General features: G+C 42.1%; 1 protein-coding gene across 5 annotated transcripts in view; it reads right to left on the reverse strand.

Moving 5' to 3' along the window:
* Positions 1–16030, reverse strand: part of TMEM135 (transmembrane protein 135) — a 414783-nt gene that overhangs the window by 80484 nt on the left and 318269 nt on the right. Inside the window, exon 16 of one of the 5 annotated variants that reach the window (XM_081152633.1) lies at positions 15471–15486. The exons of the other annotated variants lie outside the window; for them this stretch is intronic. Coding sequence (XP_081008759.1) covers position 15486 — 1 coding nt within the window. The 3' untranslated portion in view covers positions 15471–15485. Of the gene's footprint in view, positions 1–15470; positions 15487–16030 lie in introns of those variants that run through there. 5 annotated transcript variants of the gene reach the window in all.

Below are 16030 nucleotides of genomic sequence, written 5' to 3' on the forward strand. Positions count from 1 at the left end.
AATTGTAATTTTAATGAAATAGAGGAGCAGAGGAGGAAATTATAGTAATCTCTTGTGAGGATACCTGTTTACCTTGCTGCCCAGGAGGCAAGGTCAATATTTAATGAGTCCCAATAGCCCTGAATGTTGCTTGGTGATGTTTTTCCCCAGGCCAGTTGGTTATACAGGTGACTATTATATAGCTTTCTTATCAGTGGCCAAAGCAATTATAAAATATAGATAACATTTATCAAAAATCTTGTTGAAAAGAATATGTCTATAAGTGTGTTCACATATTAATTCATTCAACAAGTATTTATTGAGCTCCTATTATATGCCAGGCAATATGTTAGGTGCTGAGCCAATATTTATGTAATTATGTGTAGTGTGATAAGCATCGGTTAAAATAACGGAAGCTGACCTCAAACACTGCAAAAACCAAGAGAGGCTTATAAACCCTGGTGTTGAAAACTTTCCAAAGAAACAAAGCATCTTCCTGTCTGAAATGACGTATCTTGGTGGAAAGTCACCAGAAGCTAAAGTTGTTAGAAGCAAATGGCAAATAGCCAATTCAGATCAGTTTGTAAAGGTTGCTGGAAGCAGCTCATGAGAACGACTGGAGCCTCTCCTGTGCTCGGGTACAGGAGGAAAGCAGGACAGGAGCACCCAGGCAGCAGAACTGCAATCTTGAGCTATCGACGGGACTAACTAAAGAGCCAGGAAGCAAGACAAAAGGCAAGTGAGTAGCTCCCTGGATTTTGCAAGACCTGACCATGTTTCCACTTGAAGGATATGCAGGTAAGAAAGATGCTGTCTGCCGGGTGGGAAAGGAATTCAGCAGAGGGGTCCCGGTGGCTGCCCTTCAGCTCTCCATGGGAGCCACAAACCCCATTCTCTCCTGAGGAGACTCCAGTCTGCTCTGCCCTCCCTCCACTGGAGCCCAGGACTCCACCAGTCCGACTAGCAGGCCATGGTTATGAACGACTGAGCCCTGAATCTGCCTGGCGTGCCTTGTTGCCGGGGGGGGGGGGGGGGGGCTTGGAGCTCAGCAACAACAGGGCACTGCTGGTAGGACAAGCCCGAGCTGACTCTGTCCACGAGCTCCCCGCCCCCAGGAGGCTGACGTGGTAATGCTCCCCAGTAATTCAAGGCCTCTTAACCTTCTCAGCAGAAAAACTTTAACAGATAGTAAAGAATCTCGACGTCATTGTTTAGAAGTTTGACAGTTATAGAAAAACATTAAGCAGCAGAAATGCAGCCCTGATGCCTTTATTCAGGAGGCCTTCCAGCTGGCCTTCTACGGGCCCCATGGCCGACTCTCACCCGCCTAGGAGAGCACATCCACTCATCCATTCGCCCATTCCAGGAGGGATGCGCGGACATCATCTGGTCAGCCACTCCAGAGGCACTGAGTTTTGTGAAGCCGTCACTGCCCACAAGGCTGCTGTGCCGGATTTGGAGAAGCTGCTGCTTCTGATGGATGCCATCCAAGCCCAGACCGAGGACACAGTCAGGCCCGTAACAGGGATGGCTATTGACAACCACATCTGGGGCTGCGGGAGCTGGCCCAGCGTGTGTGTAAGGAGTTGCCTGAGATGTTCACAGATGAAACATATGATGAGCAATCGACTTGTCACCACCAGCCAGGTGCACACACCATGGAGATGTTTCGTTGCTATGGGCCTGTGGTGCCTGAGGGGTATGGTGCTTGCTACAACCCCTAGCCCAAGAGCATCCTTTCCTGCATCTCTAGCTTCCACGGCTGCAAAGAGACTTCTTCTACCAAGTTTGTGCAAGCTGAGGAAGAAAGCCTCCCTGAAGTGAGACACCTCTGCAGTCATCTGCGGCAGCCAAGCCACTGGTGACAAAAGAAAAAGCAACGAGGCCCAGCCAGTGCCACCAACCTTGACTCCTGCCACCGCATGCCACCCCCCAAGCCCAGCATTCTGCAGGACCCCTGCTCCCGACCCTCACCCTAGCTTCTTTCTGCGGCTCCCTGTCCTCAGGGCTCCACACACAGACCACCTGAGGCACCACACAAAGCTGAGGGTCTGGAGGAAAGTGTCCCTCATTATGAATGTGAATTGTCATTAGTCATAGAGCTGCCTGCTGGCCTGTGCACTGATAAAATCGGTGCTGAGGGAACAGGACCAGCCTGGCTCAGAAGTGGCCAGGGTGAGGGGGGACGTGCACACGGACTTCCCTCCACGGTCTCGGGAGCTTCATGTTGTTGTTTGCTTCCCCAGCAGGGCCTAGCATGTCCAGGTCGTGTTTTTGCCCAACAAAAGATGAGTGACCACTGCACACTGATTAAGCGCAATGTACCTAATCGACCATGAGGGGAGAGGCTAACTCCAGGCCATTGCCTCTTTTCTTTTGGGGAGGAATGGGGGCTTTGTTTTCAGATTCAAAGCAGCCTAATCAGAGTGGCCTGAACTGAGCCATACAGCGCTGTAAGCACTCCCTCCCCTACACACAAAGCCCGAGTTATTGTAAAAAACAGTGACCTGGGCCCACGAACACATTTCACCTTCTGCCTCCCAGTGAGTTCAGAAAATGTGATCTGTTTTAGAAGGGAAAAAAACCCCCCTGCCATTGCCCTGGAGTCGCTGCTGCTCTCTGCTTCCCCAGGCGCCTCGAGGACAGCCCAGGATGAGTCAACAGCACAGCCCAGGGCAAGCAGCGGGGATGGAGGGAGGACCGGTCCACTTCCCCACGGATCCTGCCACTTGTATTTTTTTCTGGAAGCTCTCTCACTCCCCTTCACTCAAAACATGGCCCGTAGGTGATCTGCCTTTTAGAGGAACTGAGAGAGGGTTGCCTTCAGAGTTTTCTGTTGATTTTTTAAATTTCATTCATCCTTAAGAGAGACTTTAATTTCAGGAAATTATCTCAGTGGCCCACGCAGGACATCCTTGGACAGCTGGGTTCCTTGACATGGAGGCTATTGTCCAGGAATTCAGACTAAAACCCACGTGGAGGAGCCCAGGGCAGGGCTCTCTGCTGGCCTCAGGGGCTGAGGGGACAGCTGGCCAGGAGGGGGGCATGGCCATGTCCAGAGGCAGTCGTGATGGGGGAGCACACAGTTCTCAGAACCAGAGTTGAGACTGTCCTGAGAGACTGTGAGCATTGAGGAGACCTTCCCACTGGGCATGTTTTTATGGGAAACGTAAAAGGACAAAGGAGTGGGAAGTCACCTAGCTGAGCGGCCTGTCTGGAGGCGGCGCAGAGTTCAATTCAGCTCTCATCACTGCGGGTTCCTGGGGTGAGGGGCAGGGGAGTCTTGAAAAAGTCATCCCCACCCCACCCCACCCCACCCCTCCTGCTGTGCTGTGACATTCTGAGCACTCCACTGCGGCCCAGGGACCCTGTGCCTGTCCCCTATTTAGGCCACTGCGCATGCTGTCTGCACTGTGGCCTGTGTTGAAGCAGGCAGGGCAGAGCTGGGGGCAGGCATTTTGGCCTTTGCTCAGCTCTTTGAAAATACAAGCAGCCCCAAGCAATCAATTCCTCGAGCCTGGTTTTAAATTGCGGACTCCCGTTGGATAATCTAGGAGATTCTGAGCCTGCCCATCAAAGTCATTGGTCTATAGGTCCTTGCTCCTGCCCTCGGACATCCCCTCGGCAAGTGGCAACCCCAGATTCTTGGGAATGCCTGGGGAACTGCTATCTACCTGCTGTAAGTTGACCCAGAGCCACTTGTCTGTTCTTACCCAATGACAAGAGTGCTGAACAGAGTTTTTTTCTGGTTTCCCTCCAGGAATTTCTGGGCAGGCAGCCCTGCTGAGTTTGGCCAAGAGACTCATCAAAGGGGAACAACAATGCTCCAACTTGCGAGGCTGTGAGGACTGTAGGTCATGTGTATAAAGGCCTTGCACAAGCAGGTGGGCACTGGTGCCCACTGTCAGGATGGCGTTTTCCCAGTGGGCACTGTTCAAGAGATTTTTATTTCAAATTTTTTATACTGATTTGACAGAACCAAACCGGCATCTGCCATTCTGTGAGCACAGGGAAAGGAAACTGCCTACATATTCAGATATCAGCCATGCATTGTGAGGGCTACGAGAAGTGTGATGGAGACATTTGGCAGCAGGGATACTTCCTCTCTCAGAGGAAGGGGCTGGAAGCTGGTCTTCCCCCTCCAAGCCCAGGTGGGTGGACAGAATCTTTATGCAAAGGCGACACTGAGCTGTGGCCATGGGCCCAGTAAACTCCTTCAAACGAAACTAGAAATGGTTACCCTCAGTGCTACATAACCCAGAATGAGAACGTTCCCAGTTACACAAAACTCCATCTCCAGCTGTCTAAAAGAAAATCCTTACTCTAGCATTTTCAGCATGGGAGTGGGGACTAATGTCTAGCCAACTCTTACCTTGAAGCCACCCATATCCCAGCCTGATAAAAAATTTTATCATCTGTCAAATATCTACCTTCTACACCAGTGAAACCTAAGTACTCAAAGCTGAAATAAGCTTAGTGTGTTTCTCTTTCCAAAATAGCAGCTGTGGAGAAGGTGACCTGTTAGAACTAGGCTGGAGTCAATTAAGTGAGCTTGGTTCTGGGTAGGTTAGCCGTGTCTCTGACAGCAAGAGCAGAGCAGGTCACCCAGACAGCCAGACAGGTGACAAATGGCTTTTCATAGCTGGCCATGGGAAACCAGAACCACAGTGTAATCACAATGACTGCTATAAAAAATTATCATCACCACAATTAAGTTTATTGGCCATTAAATAGTTATTGCTTTGCTTGTACCAAAGTGGTCAAATTGTATTTTGGGATTTACTGGATTTTTTATTTCCTCTGATGACTAAGCATGTTTTCCTTGGCATAGAATTTGTAGCTCTAACAGCATGCCCTGTTGGTTGTAAAAGGCTCTACACAAAGAAAGGAAACGAAAAAAACAAAGCTGGGAAGCAATGTGGTAGCTGCAGCTTTCAGCCCGATGGCCAAGATTTCAGGGAGCTGCAGAGTTCTTTGAGGGGCCACAGAACCCATCCTCTGTGCACCACCCATTGCCATAATGGCCTGCTTCAATCTCACACACGTCTGCATCACATGTGATGAATACTTCAATTAATATTAATTTTCAATTAATAAAGGAATTTCAAAGTGGTATTGTATTCACAGTGGCTTCCTGTCACTAGTTGTAATATAGTAGGGTGACATTTTTTACATGAAAAAGAGGCCTTCATTCTTGTAACTACAGACAACCACTTACATCATTATTTGCACAATTTAACATAATGTAAAGCTACCACAAGGATAGCACTTAACAAAAGTAGATCATTAGGAGTACAACTCTTCTCAGAACAATGGTCATGTCAAAACAGATTTTTTTCAACCCTTCAAGGCTTTAGTTGAAGGGATAGGGCTCTTACAGACACAAAGTAGAGAGTAAGTAAATTTTGGCCATGTCAAAAATACAGATTTTTTTTTTTTTAAAAGAAGTGGTTATGTACAAAGAATGTTCTCCCCAAACAGAAACTTCAGTAGGTAGGACATCAGCAGAAAATGGCAACTTGTTCAAACCTCTAAATTAAAAAGGTAACATTTTCTCTTACTAATTCACAACCTGGGGTTCCCACAAACCCCAATTCAACAGGAAACATCTATTGGTGGACATGTAAGGAAAACAGAGCTCCACGTGCATGTGCCTGAGACTCAACTCTGCCAGTGGATGAGGACATCCTGGACAGGAACCAAAAGACCAGGTGTGCCACCAGCCGCAACCTCCAAGGGAAAGACCTAGGTCATGATGTTTCTAGCCCTGGGACTGAGAGTGTTGGGCTGGGTGGAGGGAATTTGTTGCCACTGTCGTATTTTATGACATTAACAGTTGCCTCATTTTCTTCCTCTAATTTCTGGAGTAGAGAGAGCTTTGTTTGGGCGAAGCATGCAGTAGGCAAAGCAAAATCCAACTCTGTCTATAAACAATCCCTGGCTGTCATGCCGTAACATCTCATGGGCTATGTCTTCCTTCAAGATAAGAATTATATCTTGACCACTCAACACTGCCTGAACTGTAACAGGAATGCAATTAAATGTTTGTGGGATCAATTACTGAATTTCTAAATAAGATACTCGGGCTGAGTTGCTCGTTGCCCTGCCGCACTGAGGGACTGTTGCTTTGTCTGTGAGATGAGCACACAACAGATGAAAACGAGGTGGCATCCTCAAACAGAGTCACAGTTTTCAGAGGCTGATTTCTTTATAACTACAGAAACTGGTTTTGCTGTCGTCTCATTTTCCAAATACATAAATTCAAGCTGTAAACTGAGAGAGACTTGCCCAATTCTAGATTTTGATGCCAGAATTTTCTTGAACTAACAAGAATGCTGAAAAGCCTGAAGGTATTAGGTGTATTTTACTACTCAGATTTCTAATTGGAATTCTTTTCCCTAAAACTAAAACCTCAGAGAAGAGGGTGGTGCCTGAGAGCTCCAGCTGTGCAGTGCTGAGACCTTTAGGACTACCACAGCCAAGCCAGACAGACCAGGCCTTGCCCAGTGCCCGACAGGCACCTGCTCATAGTTCAATCCTGGCCTTCGAGGCTGTAATTACTTGTTTGTGTGCTTGTTTCCCCTATAAGATTATGAGTTTTTTGAGGACATCAATCTCATTTGATTAGTCTCCATAACTCTACCACCCAGCACAGGGACTGGCATAGGCTTAGTGCTTCATAAATATTTTCTGGATATTACTAAATTCATTTTCTGTCTTAGTTCATGCTTCAGTTAAATCCTAGCAAAAATCTTATCACTTCTGTGTGTTTGAGACTAGCTCTGTACCTCACCTGCTCTTATTCTTTATCTTTTTCACTTCTTTTACTTATAGAGTCCATAAGTTCACCAAATGGTAAGACTGACAACCCCAGAGGCAGGATTAAGACAAGCAATGAGCAGCAGTCCCCTAATAATGTGACCCCAGCTCCAAGCCCCAGACGCATTTTCATTCATTAAAAGGTAGACTTTGAGCTGAAACAACCACCTTCAAGGTAACACTTCCTTTGCTGAATCTTTTGTCAAAAAAAGTCAGACCTTAATAAGAAAGACTTTTTATATGGACTTTTTAAGACTCAATGGCAAAGAACCTTCCTATCTTTTTCTAACCATGCATCGTCATCATCACCACCACCACCACCACCATCACTAATTGTTTACTGCGTACCACACACTGTTCTAAGTCCTTTAATGTTAATTAACCCTGTAATATATACATGTACATATTTATATACACATATATGCACATATGCATATGGATACATACATTATTTAATGCATGTATAATTATTTTCTTTTTCAGATAAGGAAACTGCCTGGTATCACACAGATAATAAATATTAAAACCAGAATTGAGACCAAAAATATTAATACTAATCTGCCTTTCTTACCTACCATTATCTAAATTGGCAATTACTATTTTTATTCTTTCCTATATCAACATGAGATTTCAAATACAAGATTCTAATAGAGTAAATCTGGAAAAAGATCCCAGATGAAAGATTGCCGCCTGAATAAAAATGATTGAAAGGTTTACTTATTCATTCATCAACATTCACTGTACAACTACCATGTGTTAGGTACCATTTCAAATGATGGAAATTAGAAAAAAACAAGACTCAATTTCTGAGATGACTCAGGTCTTATTTTGAAATTAGAATTCAAACTTCCTGACTCCACACCATGTAACTATGAATGAATCACTTAGCCTCTCTCTGGGGGGCAGTTTCCAAATCTTTTAGTCAAGAATGACAATACTGACTCATAGGGTTGGCCTAAGAATCAATTGAAATTAAATGAAACCAAATTATTACAATGGCTGATATGGTCCTGAGTGATCTCACCTCTCCCACTCTCTTCTTCATGCTGTTTGGTGATACGGGTGATGGTGGACCCCCCACACATATGGATAGATAACTCTCTCAGCTCCTTCAAGTTTTGCTCCAGTGTCCTTTTGAAGGAAGCCAACGGTGATCAGAAAATTACACCTGCCCTTTCCCTCACTCTGGCACCCCTGGCTCTACTTTCTATAACTCCATATTTTTTCTCCATAGCATTTCTCACCTATTAACATGCCATGTAATTTAGTGATTTAGTGTGTTTAACTCATCTATTCCTTCCCTTTCAATGATGGCAGAAAAGTTCGTCTATTTTGTTCACTGATGCACCCCAAGTGCCTAGAAGACGTCCCAGCTCACAATACGCACTCAATAAGTTAAATGAATGAATGTATATGAGTTTGCATGGCGCTTAGTACTTATTGCTTAAGAAATTGTTAAAATGTGCTGCCTTCAAGAAACTCACAGTACAATTTTTAAAACTCGATCTGAAGATATTTTCAAAAATAAAGTATTTTTTTTGGATGCAAAATCTTCTCTCCCTAACAAAGCTCTCTTCAGTTTGATTGGCATTTGAATTTTTCTCACCCACAGCATGTACCTTTCTGCATGACAGATTTTCTGGAGATTGATTCTGCTTATGCTAGGCTTTTTGCCAATTTTCCCATATGCTGGATGGTGACTAGGTAGGAATAGCTAGCCACTCTGTAATCTGGCTCTCCTGAGAACATTCTCAGTCATCCCACAAAGGGATCATTAAACATTAACATTTCTTGAAATCTTAACATGTGTTTTGCTCTGTTCTCAGTATGTTGGGGATGGAAAAAGGGTCAGAGGAACACAGGTTAAAAAATGTAGGACATGGCCAGTAACTTCATAGAATGCCCTGTACGTGAAGTTTTCAAATATAGTTTAATATTGCAGAATGCTTGTGTTCCAGTCATGGCTCTACTGCTGACTAGTCCTGTGTGACCTTGCACAACTGAGTTAACTTCAAGTCTTGAATTCCTTGCCTGAGAAAAATAGAGGTGATAATAATTACTTCATAGGATTGTAGGAAGAAGACGATGGTGCTTAGAAAAATAAGAGCTAAGGATGTTCAGAGCAGTGTTTGGAACATTGTAGATACTGCTTAATAAATCTTAATTTTTACATTAAGCATCTGAGAAAACAAAAGGCATATGAAATGAAAATATGCTGGGTGGTGACTAGGTAGGAATAGCTAGCCACTCTGATCTGGCTCTCCTGAGAACATTCCCAGTCATCCCACAAAGGAATCATTAAACATTAACATTTCTTGAAATCCTAACATGTGCTTTGCTCTGTTCTCAGTATGTTGGGGACATACTGAGGGTTTGTCCCCAAGGGTTAAATAAATATGGGTAGTATTAGAGACAGAGGGTTAGTGATAGCTTCAATAATCAAGGAGAGCTTTTATTCATTCCTTTATTCATTTGCTAAACATATAGTGAGAAAAATCTACCATTTCAAGGAGCTTTAAACCTGGTGGAGGAGATGGGGGAACACTGCCACGATGTATGTGAAATACACATACACATATATATGTGTATATATGTATGACAGTGTGAAATAAATAATGCTGTTGCTGTTGGATCAACACTAAAAGACCTGTTTGGAGTTTTTATATAGAATCCTATGAAAAGGAGAGCATACAAGCAAGAGCTATTTAGGGGGTTGCTACTACTGGACATAGTCAATTCTCAGTTCACATCTTATTTAATCTATCAGTACCATTTTACATAGAATTGATACCCTTTCCTCTTTGAAGCATTTTCTTCTCTTGGATTCCAAGATATCACACTCATTTTTGTTCCTGTATCCCTGGAAGCCTTAGTTGGCTTGTTTTCTTCTTCCTGACCTCTTACCCTTGGGTTTTCCAGGACTTAGTTCTGGGCTTCATCTCTTTTCTAGCTATACTTATTCATGTTCTTCCCACCCGTCTCATGACATATTTCAGCTATATGTTGATAAACCTTAAATTCTTAAGGTCTTAAGATCTTTTCCTTGAACTCCAAATTTCTATATCCACTGTCCATCTCTGCATATCCACGTGTATATTAATAGACATCTCTAACCTAACATGCCGCAAACTCCCAGTCTTCTACTCCATACCTGCTCCACACATAGTTTTACCATCTCAGTTAAACACAACTGTATTCTTTCAGTTGTTCAAAACATAAACCTCAGAATGACTCTAGATTCTTCCTTTGCTCTTATACCCATATCCAAATCAATCAGAAATACTGTCAGCCCTACCTTAGAATTATCCCAGAAAACTATTTCTTGCCAATTTCATAGCTGTTATCCTAGTCCGAGCCGCCATCCTCTCTCATGTTAATATTTGCAACAACTTCCTAAATGGTCTCCTGTTTCCACTCTTGACCATCTTCAGTCTAGTCTTAACATAGTCAGGGTGACCCTTTCAAGACATGAGTCATGTCACTCTTCAGCTCAAAAGATTCACAAGCTCCCTAGCTCATTCAAAGAACTTACAGCAGCTGCGATCTCCTAACGAGTCCAGTCTCTGTTACCTCCTGGTGCACACCTTCTAGCTCCCTGCACTCCGCCTCGCTGGACCCCGATGTTCTTAGAACACTCCAGGCACCCTCCCACCTGAGGGCTCTTGCTCCTGCTGTTCCCGCTACCTGAGCCTTCCCATTCATATCCCCATGGCTTTCTCTCTCACCTACTTTAAATCTGCTTCAATGTCGTCTTTTGAATGAGACGTTCCCTCATCATACTATTTAAAACTAACATCCCCACCCCTTCCACTCCTCCTCCCTTCCCTGACTTATTTCTCTTCACAGCACGTATCACCCTCAAACATTTTATGTAATTTATTTTCACCATGGTCTGCCTTTTGCTATCAAAAGGTAAGTTATCGAAGTTCAAAAATGTTGTCTTTTTTTGTTTATTGGACATCTCCAGGACCTAGAAGAGTGTTTGATGTATAATAAATGCTCAATCGTTTATAAATGAACAACTGAATTGATAAATAACTGAGTGTGAAGGGTGAGGATTTGGAGATAAAGATGACTCTTACATCTAGTGCTACTTTTACTGAATAGAGAAAGAGGAACGAGCTTAAGTCCAAAAGTCATAAGTTTTTGGAGAAAGTTTTATTTGAGGTTTCTTTAAGCTATCCAAGTAAAGATGTCTAGGCAGCCAATAAGAAGTAGGAGCCAGGGAAGCTGGGCTGGAGAGACATAGCCAGCCCAGCGATGTAGAAAATGGCAAGTGTCCACAGTCAGAATAAGAAGAAAGGAGCCTGGTGCTGGAATCCTTAGGCAGGAGCAGAGAGAACCAGCACAGCTGCTTCCCCCACCACTCTGCCCACAGTGCCTCTCAGAGTGGGCTTAGTTAGGACGTCACGGTTCAGATGTGTTCACTGTCTATGAGGGAGTAATAGGAACTGGACTTACCCTCTAACCTAAAGAACATACAAGACAACATTTATGAAACAACAGTCTCAGGCATCAAACAAGAGATTGAGAAGGACATTGATCCTGGAGAGGGGGGAGATCAAGTAGGTGAGCCCTGTAACTTACTTCCTGGAGATAATAAGCTCGTTTATCATTTTACTTATGAGCTTACTGCCTGGAGAGAGTTTCTAGCCTGTAGCGCTGGGAGGGTGAACCCTAACAGAGTTCAGCAGTCTCCCTGAGTTGAGAAGACAGAGTTCAAAATTCAGAGAGGCCATGGTGGAAAGAATTTGCAATTCAGGGAAAGGAAAAGAGAACTACAGAGTGATCTCTGGAGGTCTGCAAAGGGTAGCCCTTAAAACTTCTGAGTAGTAATCATCACATGCATTTGAGGGAAATACTTGAGGCCCCAGGAAGAACCACTAAACAGTATCAAGCTGAACTATCTAGGAAGGTCACACATGGCAAGGCATAGTTCCTGTTCCTGTCAGCCGGGGAAAACATACCCTATCATATGGTGCTTCAGAGTTCTCAGAAAAGCATTGCCTTGGTAAAGGGACATATTGCTAAGGGAAGTGAGAGAAACTTTTTAGGGCCATCTAGATTCTCTCAGGAAGAGAGAATGTTGAGTGTTCAATGATGACACTATTGCAAAAAAAAAAAAAATCACGAAGATTACACTTTAAGAGAATTCCATGGCTCCGGTTATTAAGACATAACTATTGACTTTAGTGAGAGCAAACTTAGTAGGCACTGGATAGGCAGAGGGGAAAATGACCAGTGGTGTGGAAAGAGGGGGCATGCTGAATCCATAGGACAGTAAGGAAGCAATCATGAGGGTGTGATAATAAACTGGTTTATAATCCCAGATCAAATTAACAAAGGCCAAGGAAAATCCATTCTGGGGAAATACAAGGAAGGTAAAAATGTGATAAATTCATAGGGGAGAGTCACAAACTACTATTTGAATCTCGATTTCAAGCCTATAAAACTAAGCACAAGTATAAATAAAAATTTGACAGGTATTTTGCAAATCACCATAGGATGAAAGCAAACAAAATATAGAAATCAAAGGAAATTTTAATAAAAACATCTAAAGCATAAAACTAGGTGACAGCCAAACCTCACTTGTGACTATAAATGCAATTCAAGGAGCATATCTAATTTTATTAAAGGAAAAGCACATTTTTCCCAAAAGAATGAAAACTGCAGTAGAGTTGTACATTTTATTTAAAAAAGTGATTGCCCCAAAAGGGAGTGGAATTGTCTTTTTTGCAGATCTATCTGCAGAGATTCTATAAATGTTTCTGTTTTGCCTTTTGTCAAAAGGCAAAGCAATTGATCAAATGACTTTCAAAAGTTCTTCCCATCTGTGATTACAACAAAACAGATAAATCATAAGCAATCAAAATGAAATATGCCAACTCTTCTGGGATAGAGTATTATATTTCTAACAGAAATAAATCTGAGAAAGAATATCCATTGAAAGTTTGATTATATTGAAGAAAATATCTATCACATGTAGACACAAAAAGACATCCATCTGAGAAAAAACACCAAGTGAATTATGATAGCAAAAAAATAAATACAGTAATAAATAATACTGTGGCATCACATGACAACTTCACATTTCAAAGTAAATTTATTAAGAATAAATTTGCTTTAAAACATATTATCAACTGCCGGTCCTTTAATAGAAACACAATGGAGTAAACATGTTATGATGTGGTTATAAACTCATGAAGGAATAAATAAAAATATCTAGTTATCATTGTGCATCTTCATAGAGTCCAGAAATAAAGAATTATCATGTCCCATCTCACAATGTGCAGCAATGTGAAATGAATGTCAAATATCCAGGAAATAGTTAAAATGAAAAAGTTCAAATATATTTTTGTTGGAAGAGTATTTGAGGAAGAAACAATTAGTATCCTGAACTACCAAGAGTCAAGGTCATAATCAATTCCATTTTTCCGTAAGGGGCATATAAATATAGGATGAGCATTGATGACTTATGCCTTATGAGTTTTGGCCCTAAACCCCTGTGAAACCCTTAGTATCTAAGAATCGCAGATTTGCTCCGGACAATAAGGAACTCTTTATATGCCATCTTGAATGAACTCATTGTTTTTGTCCTGAGGAAATATACCTTCAAATAATTGTACAACACTTTAATAGAAAGCATCTGGGCCTGGATTAAATATACAAGGCAGGCATTGTTGTAACTCCCATTTGACTTATGCAGAAATTGAGCTTCCCAGAAACTGGAGTTGCTTTTATAATTCAGGACATTACTAGCAGTGCTCGAGTTTGAGACCCTGTCTTCCAACTCCGAGTGGAGAGAACGTTCCAGTGTTCTCAGAAGCAGTCCACATTATTAAAAGATTACATTCTGAGCCCTACAGGATCAGGGTGAACTGTGTGCAGTTGCTAGTCATCCAGAGCAGACCAAGCAGGTCAAATATAAGTGTTGCCAGAGGAGTACGTTAGGAGAACCTGAATGAAGAGCAGTGCGAGTGGTGGCATGTGTCCAGACATTTCTTCTCAAATCAATAGGGGGCAGAGGGTTATGTGCAGGGCAATTAGGAAACCAAAGGTCTGCTCTCAAAGTGGACAAGTGGCTAAAGAAGATCTGTCTTGAGTAAAAACAGGAAGATACCCAGGGTGCAGGGGAGCTAACCCAAGGATAACATGTTTTCCCGTATTAAGTTAAAGAACCTATTGCCACCCATTAGATGAGGAATCTGAGGTACAGTGGGGTTTAGTGATCTATTTCTGTCAGACAGGAAGGAGAACCCAATCCTTGTGAGTCTTCATCCCAATAGCCTCAAATTGAACAAAATAAAAAAGCAAATCATATAGAAGACTTTTAAATAATATCATTCTGCCTTCTGAATTGGGGCCCCAGAGGAAAAGGGAAGCAGAAAGGAGGTAGGAGTTTTATTTTAGAACGTGGTAAGTGTGTGGAAGGAAAGTGAGGGAAGACTGAAGAAGGAAGATAGGGGAAGAACTGGCACAAAGGCTGAGACTGGCCTGAAGGGAATGGTGCTTGCTCAGCCAAATGACAAAGACGACAGTGTGAGCTGATTACCTTTCCCCGTGGTTTTGGAAGGGGAAAAAAAAATCAAGCAGAAAATGCTATTGCTCAAGCGGGGATAATTCTAACAGAGGAAAGGAGTCAGACTAAGGAAACAAAATTAAGGCAAGTTTAGTGCAGGCTCACCGAGAGAAATGGCAGTGCATAGAAGACAATTAGATTCGAAAACTATCTTCCAAGGGAAATTAGAGGAACCCCATGGCTTGTTTAATTAAACACAGATATCGTACTATAGGGAACATACCTGAGGTAATGGAAGAAGAATTAGAAAGACCCATCTGAGAATCCTGAGCTCTATCATGGAAAATCATGACCACGAAAAAGGCCCTGCCTGAGCACAGGGTTATTATGAATAAAAAATAATTGAGCTTTGCCATTAATGTTTCTCCAAGTCTAAAGTGTAGTTTAAAATCTCCTTCTTGTTTGTTCCCTCCAATGGTGCCCACTTGACTTAAGCATCTTCTGCCTTTTTTGTATGTGTGGATATTTGGGTTTAAGAGACGTCTCCCATTGTGTCAATATCTCATATATGTTTAGGACTCTTCTTGATGGTAACATTTATACATTAATAATAAATCACTGGACATGGCCTAAAAAATTTAATGATTTGCATTGTAAATTGCAATGATCACTGGAATAGGCTCTGGGGTCAGAAATGGGTTTTAACCTCTCATTATGTGTGATCTTGACCAAATTAATTAACCTTTCTAAGGTTCAGTTTTATCATCTGTAAAATGGACATAAAATATCTCTCCCTTAAGATTATAGGAAATAAATTGATATATTTTTAAAAAATTAATGCTGTGCCTGAGAAGACATGCCATAAAGCCTCATAATAAATGATAATGAATAAAAGACACAACCCCAGATATTAAGGGTTAGAGAGAGACCTGAGAGAGTGTACAAAACATGCATTTAGTTCTAGTTGTTGGAAGGTGCTCAGTGACTACTGACTGTCACTGAAGCATATGATTATATGAAGCAGTTACGGAAGAGTGATGACATTCAAGCATTTTCCATTGTAAGAAAGTATGGAGTGAAGAGATTAAGAAATGCACCTTTCTTGTATGTCTGTATGTAGTATGAAGAGATATCATATCTTTCTTTTCCCAATTAAACTCCTGCCAAATCTGTAATATAAACAAACAAAAAACTTGTTCACATTTTACTGCTGAAACAATCTTTCCTTTTTGTGATGGAAAGAGCAGTAGTTTTAGAATCAGAAAATAGGGGTTTAATTCCCAGGACATCTCTTCCTTCTCAGTTTAGCAAGAGCTTATCTGAGCCTTCATCATCCTCATCACAAAATAGAAATAATTATCTTCTCCCTGACTACTTCACTGGGATATTATAAGAATTAATTAAAAATGTACGTGGAAGTGCTTTGTAACTTATCTAAATATTACCTTACCACATTATTATCTCACTGAAAAGTAATGTTTTTCTTTATAAAGAAAACAAAAATAAGTTCTAATATGGAGGATGCTACATAAGAACCGCATTCTGGCATTCAACCCTTCATGATGGGTGACCCATCGGTACCCTTCCATTTCTGAAGCTATGCAAGTCACACCCATTGGGTCTGTTCTGTAGAAAAAAAATTGTACTCTCAGGAAAAACCTGCATTATCTAGAGCACATCCTCTGGTTTAGATTCTGTTCTTTCCTTCAAGCT

The sequence above is a fragment of the Miniopterus schreibersii genome, assembly GCF_964146895.1.
Source record: "Miniopterus schreibersii genome assembly, chromosome: 12".
Classification (NCBI taxonomy): Eukaryota; Metazoa; Chordata; class Mammalia; order Chiroptera; family Miniopteridae; genus Miniopterus; species Miniopterus schreibersii.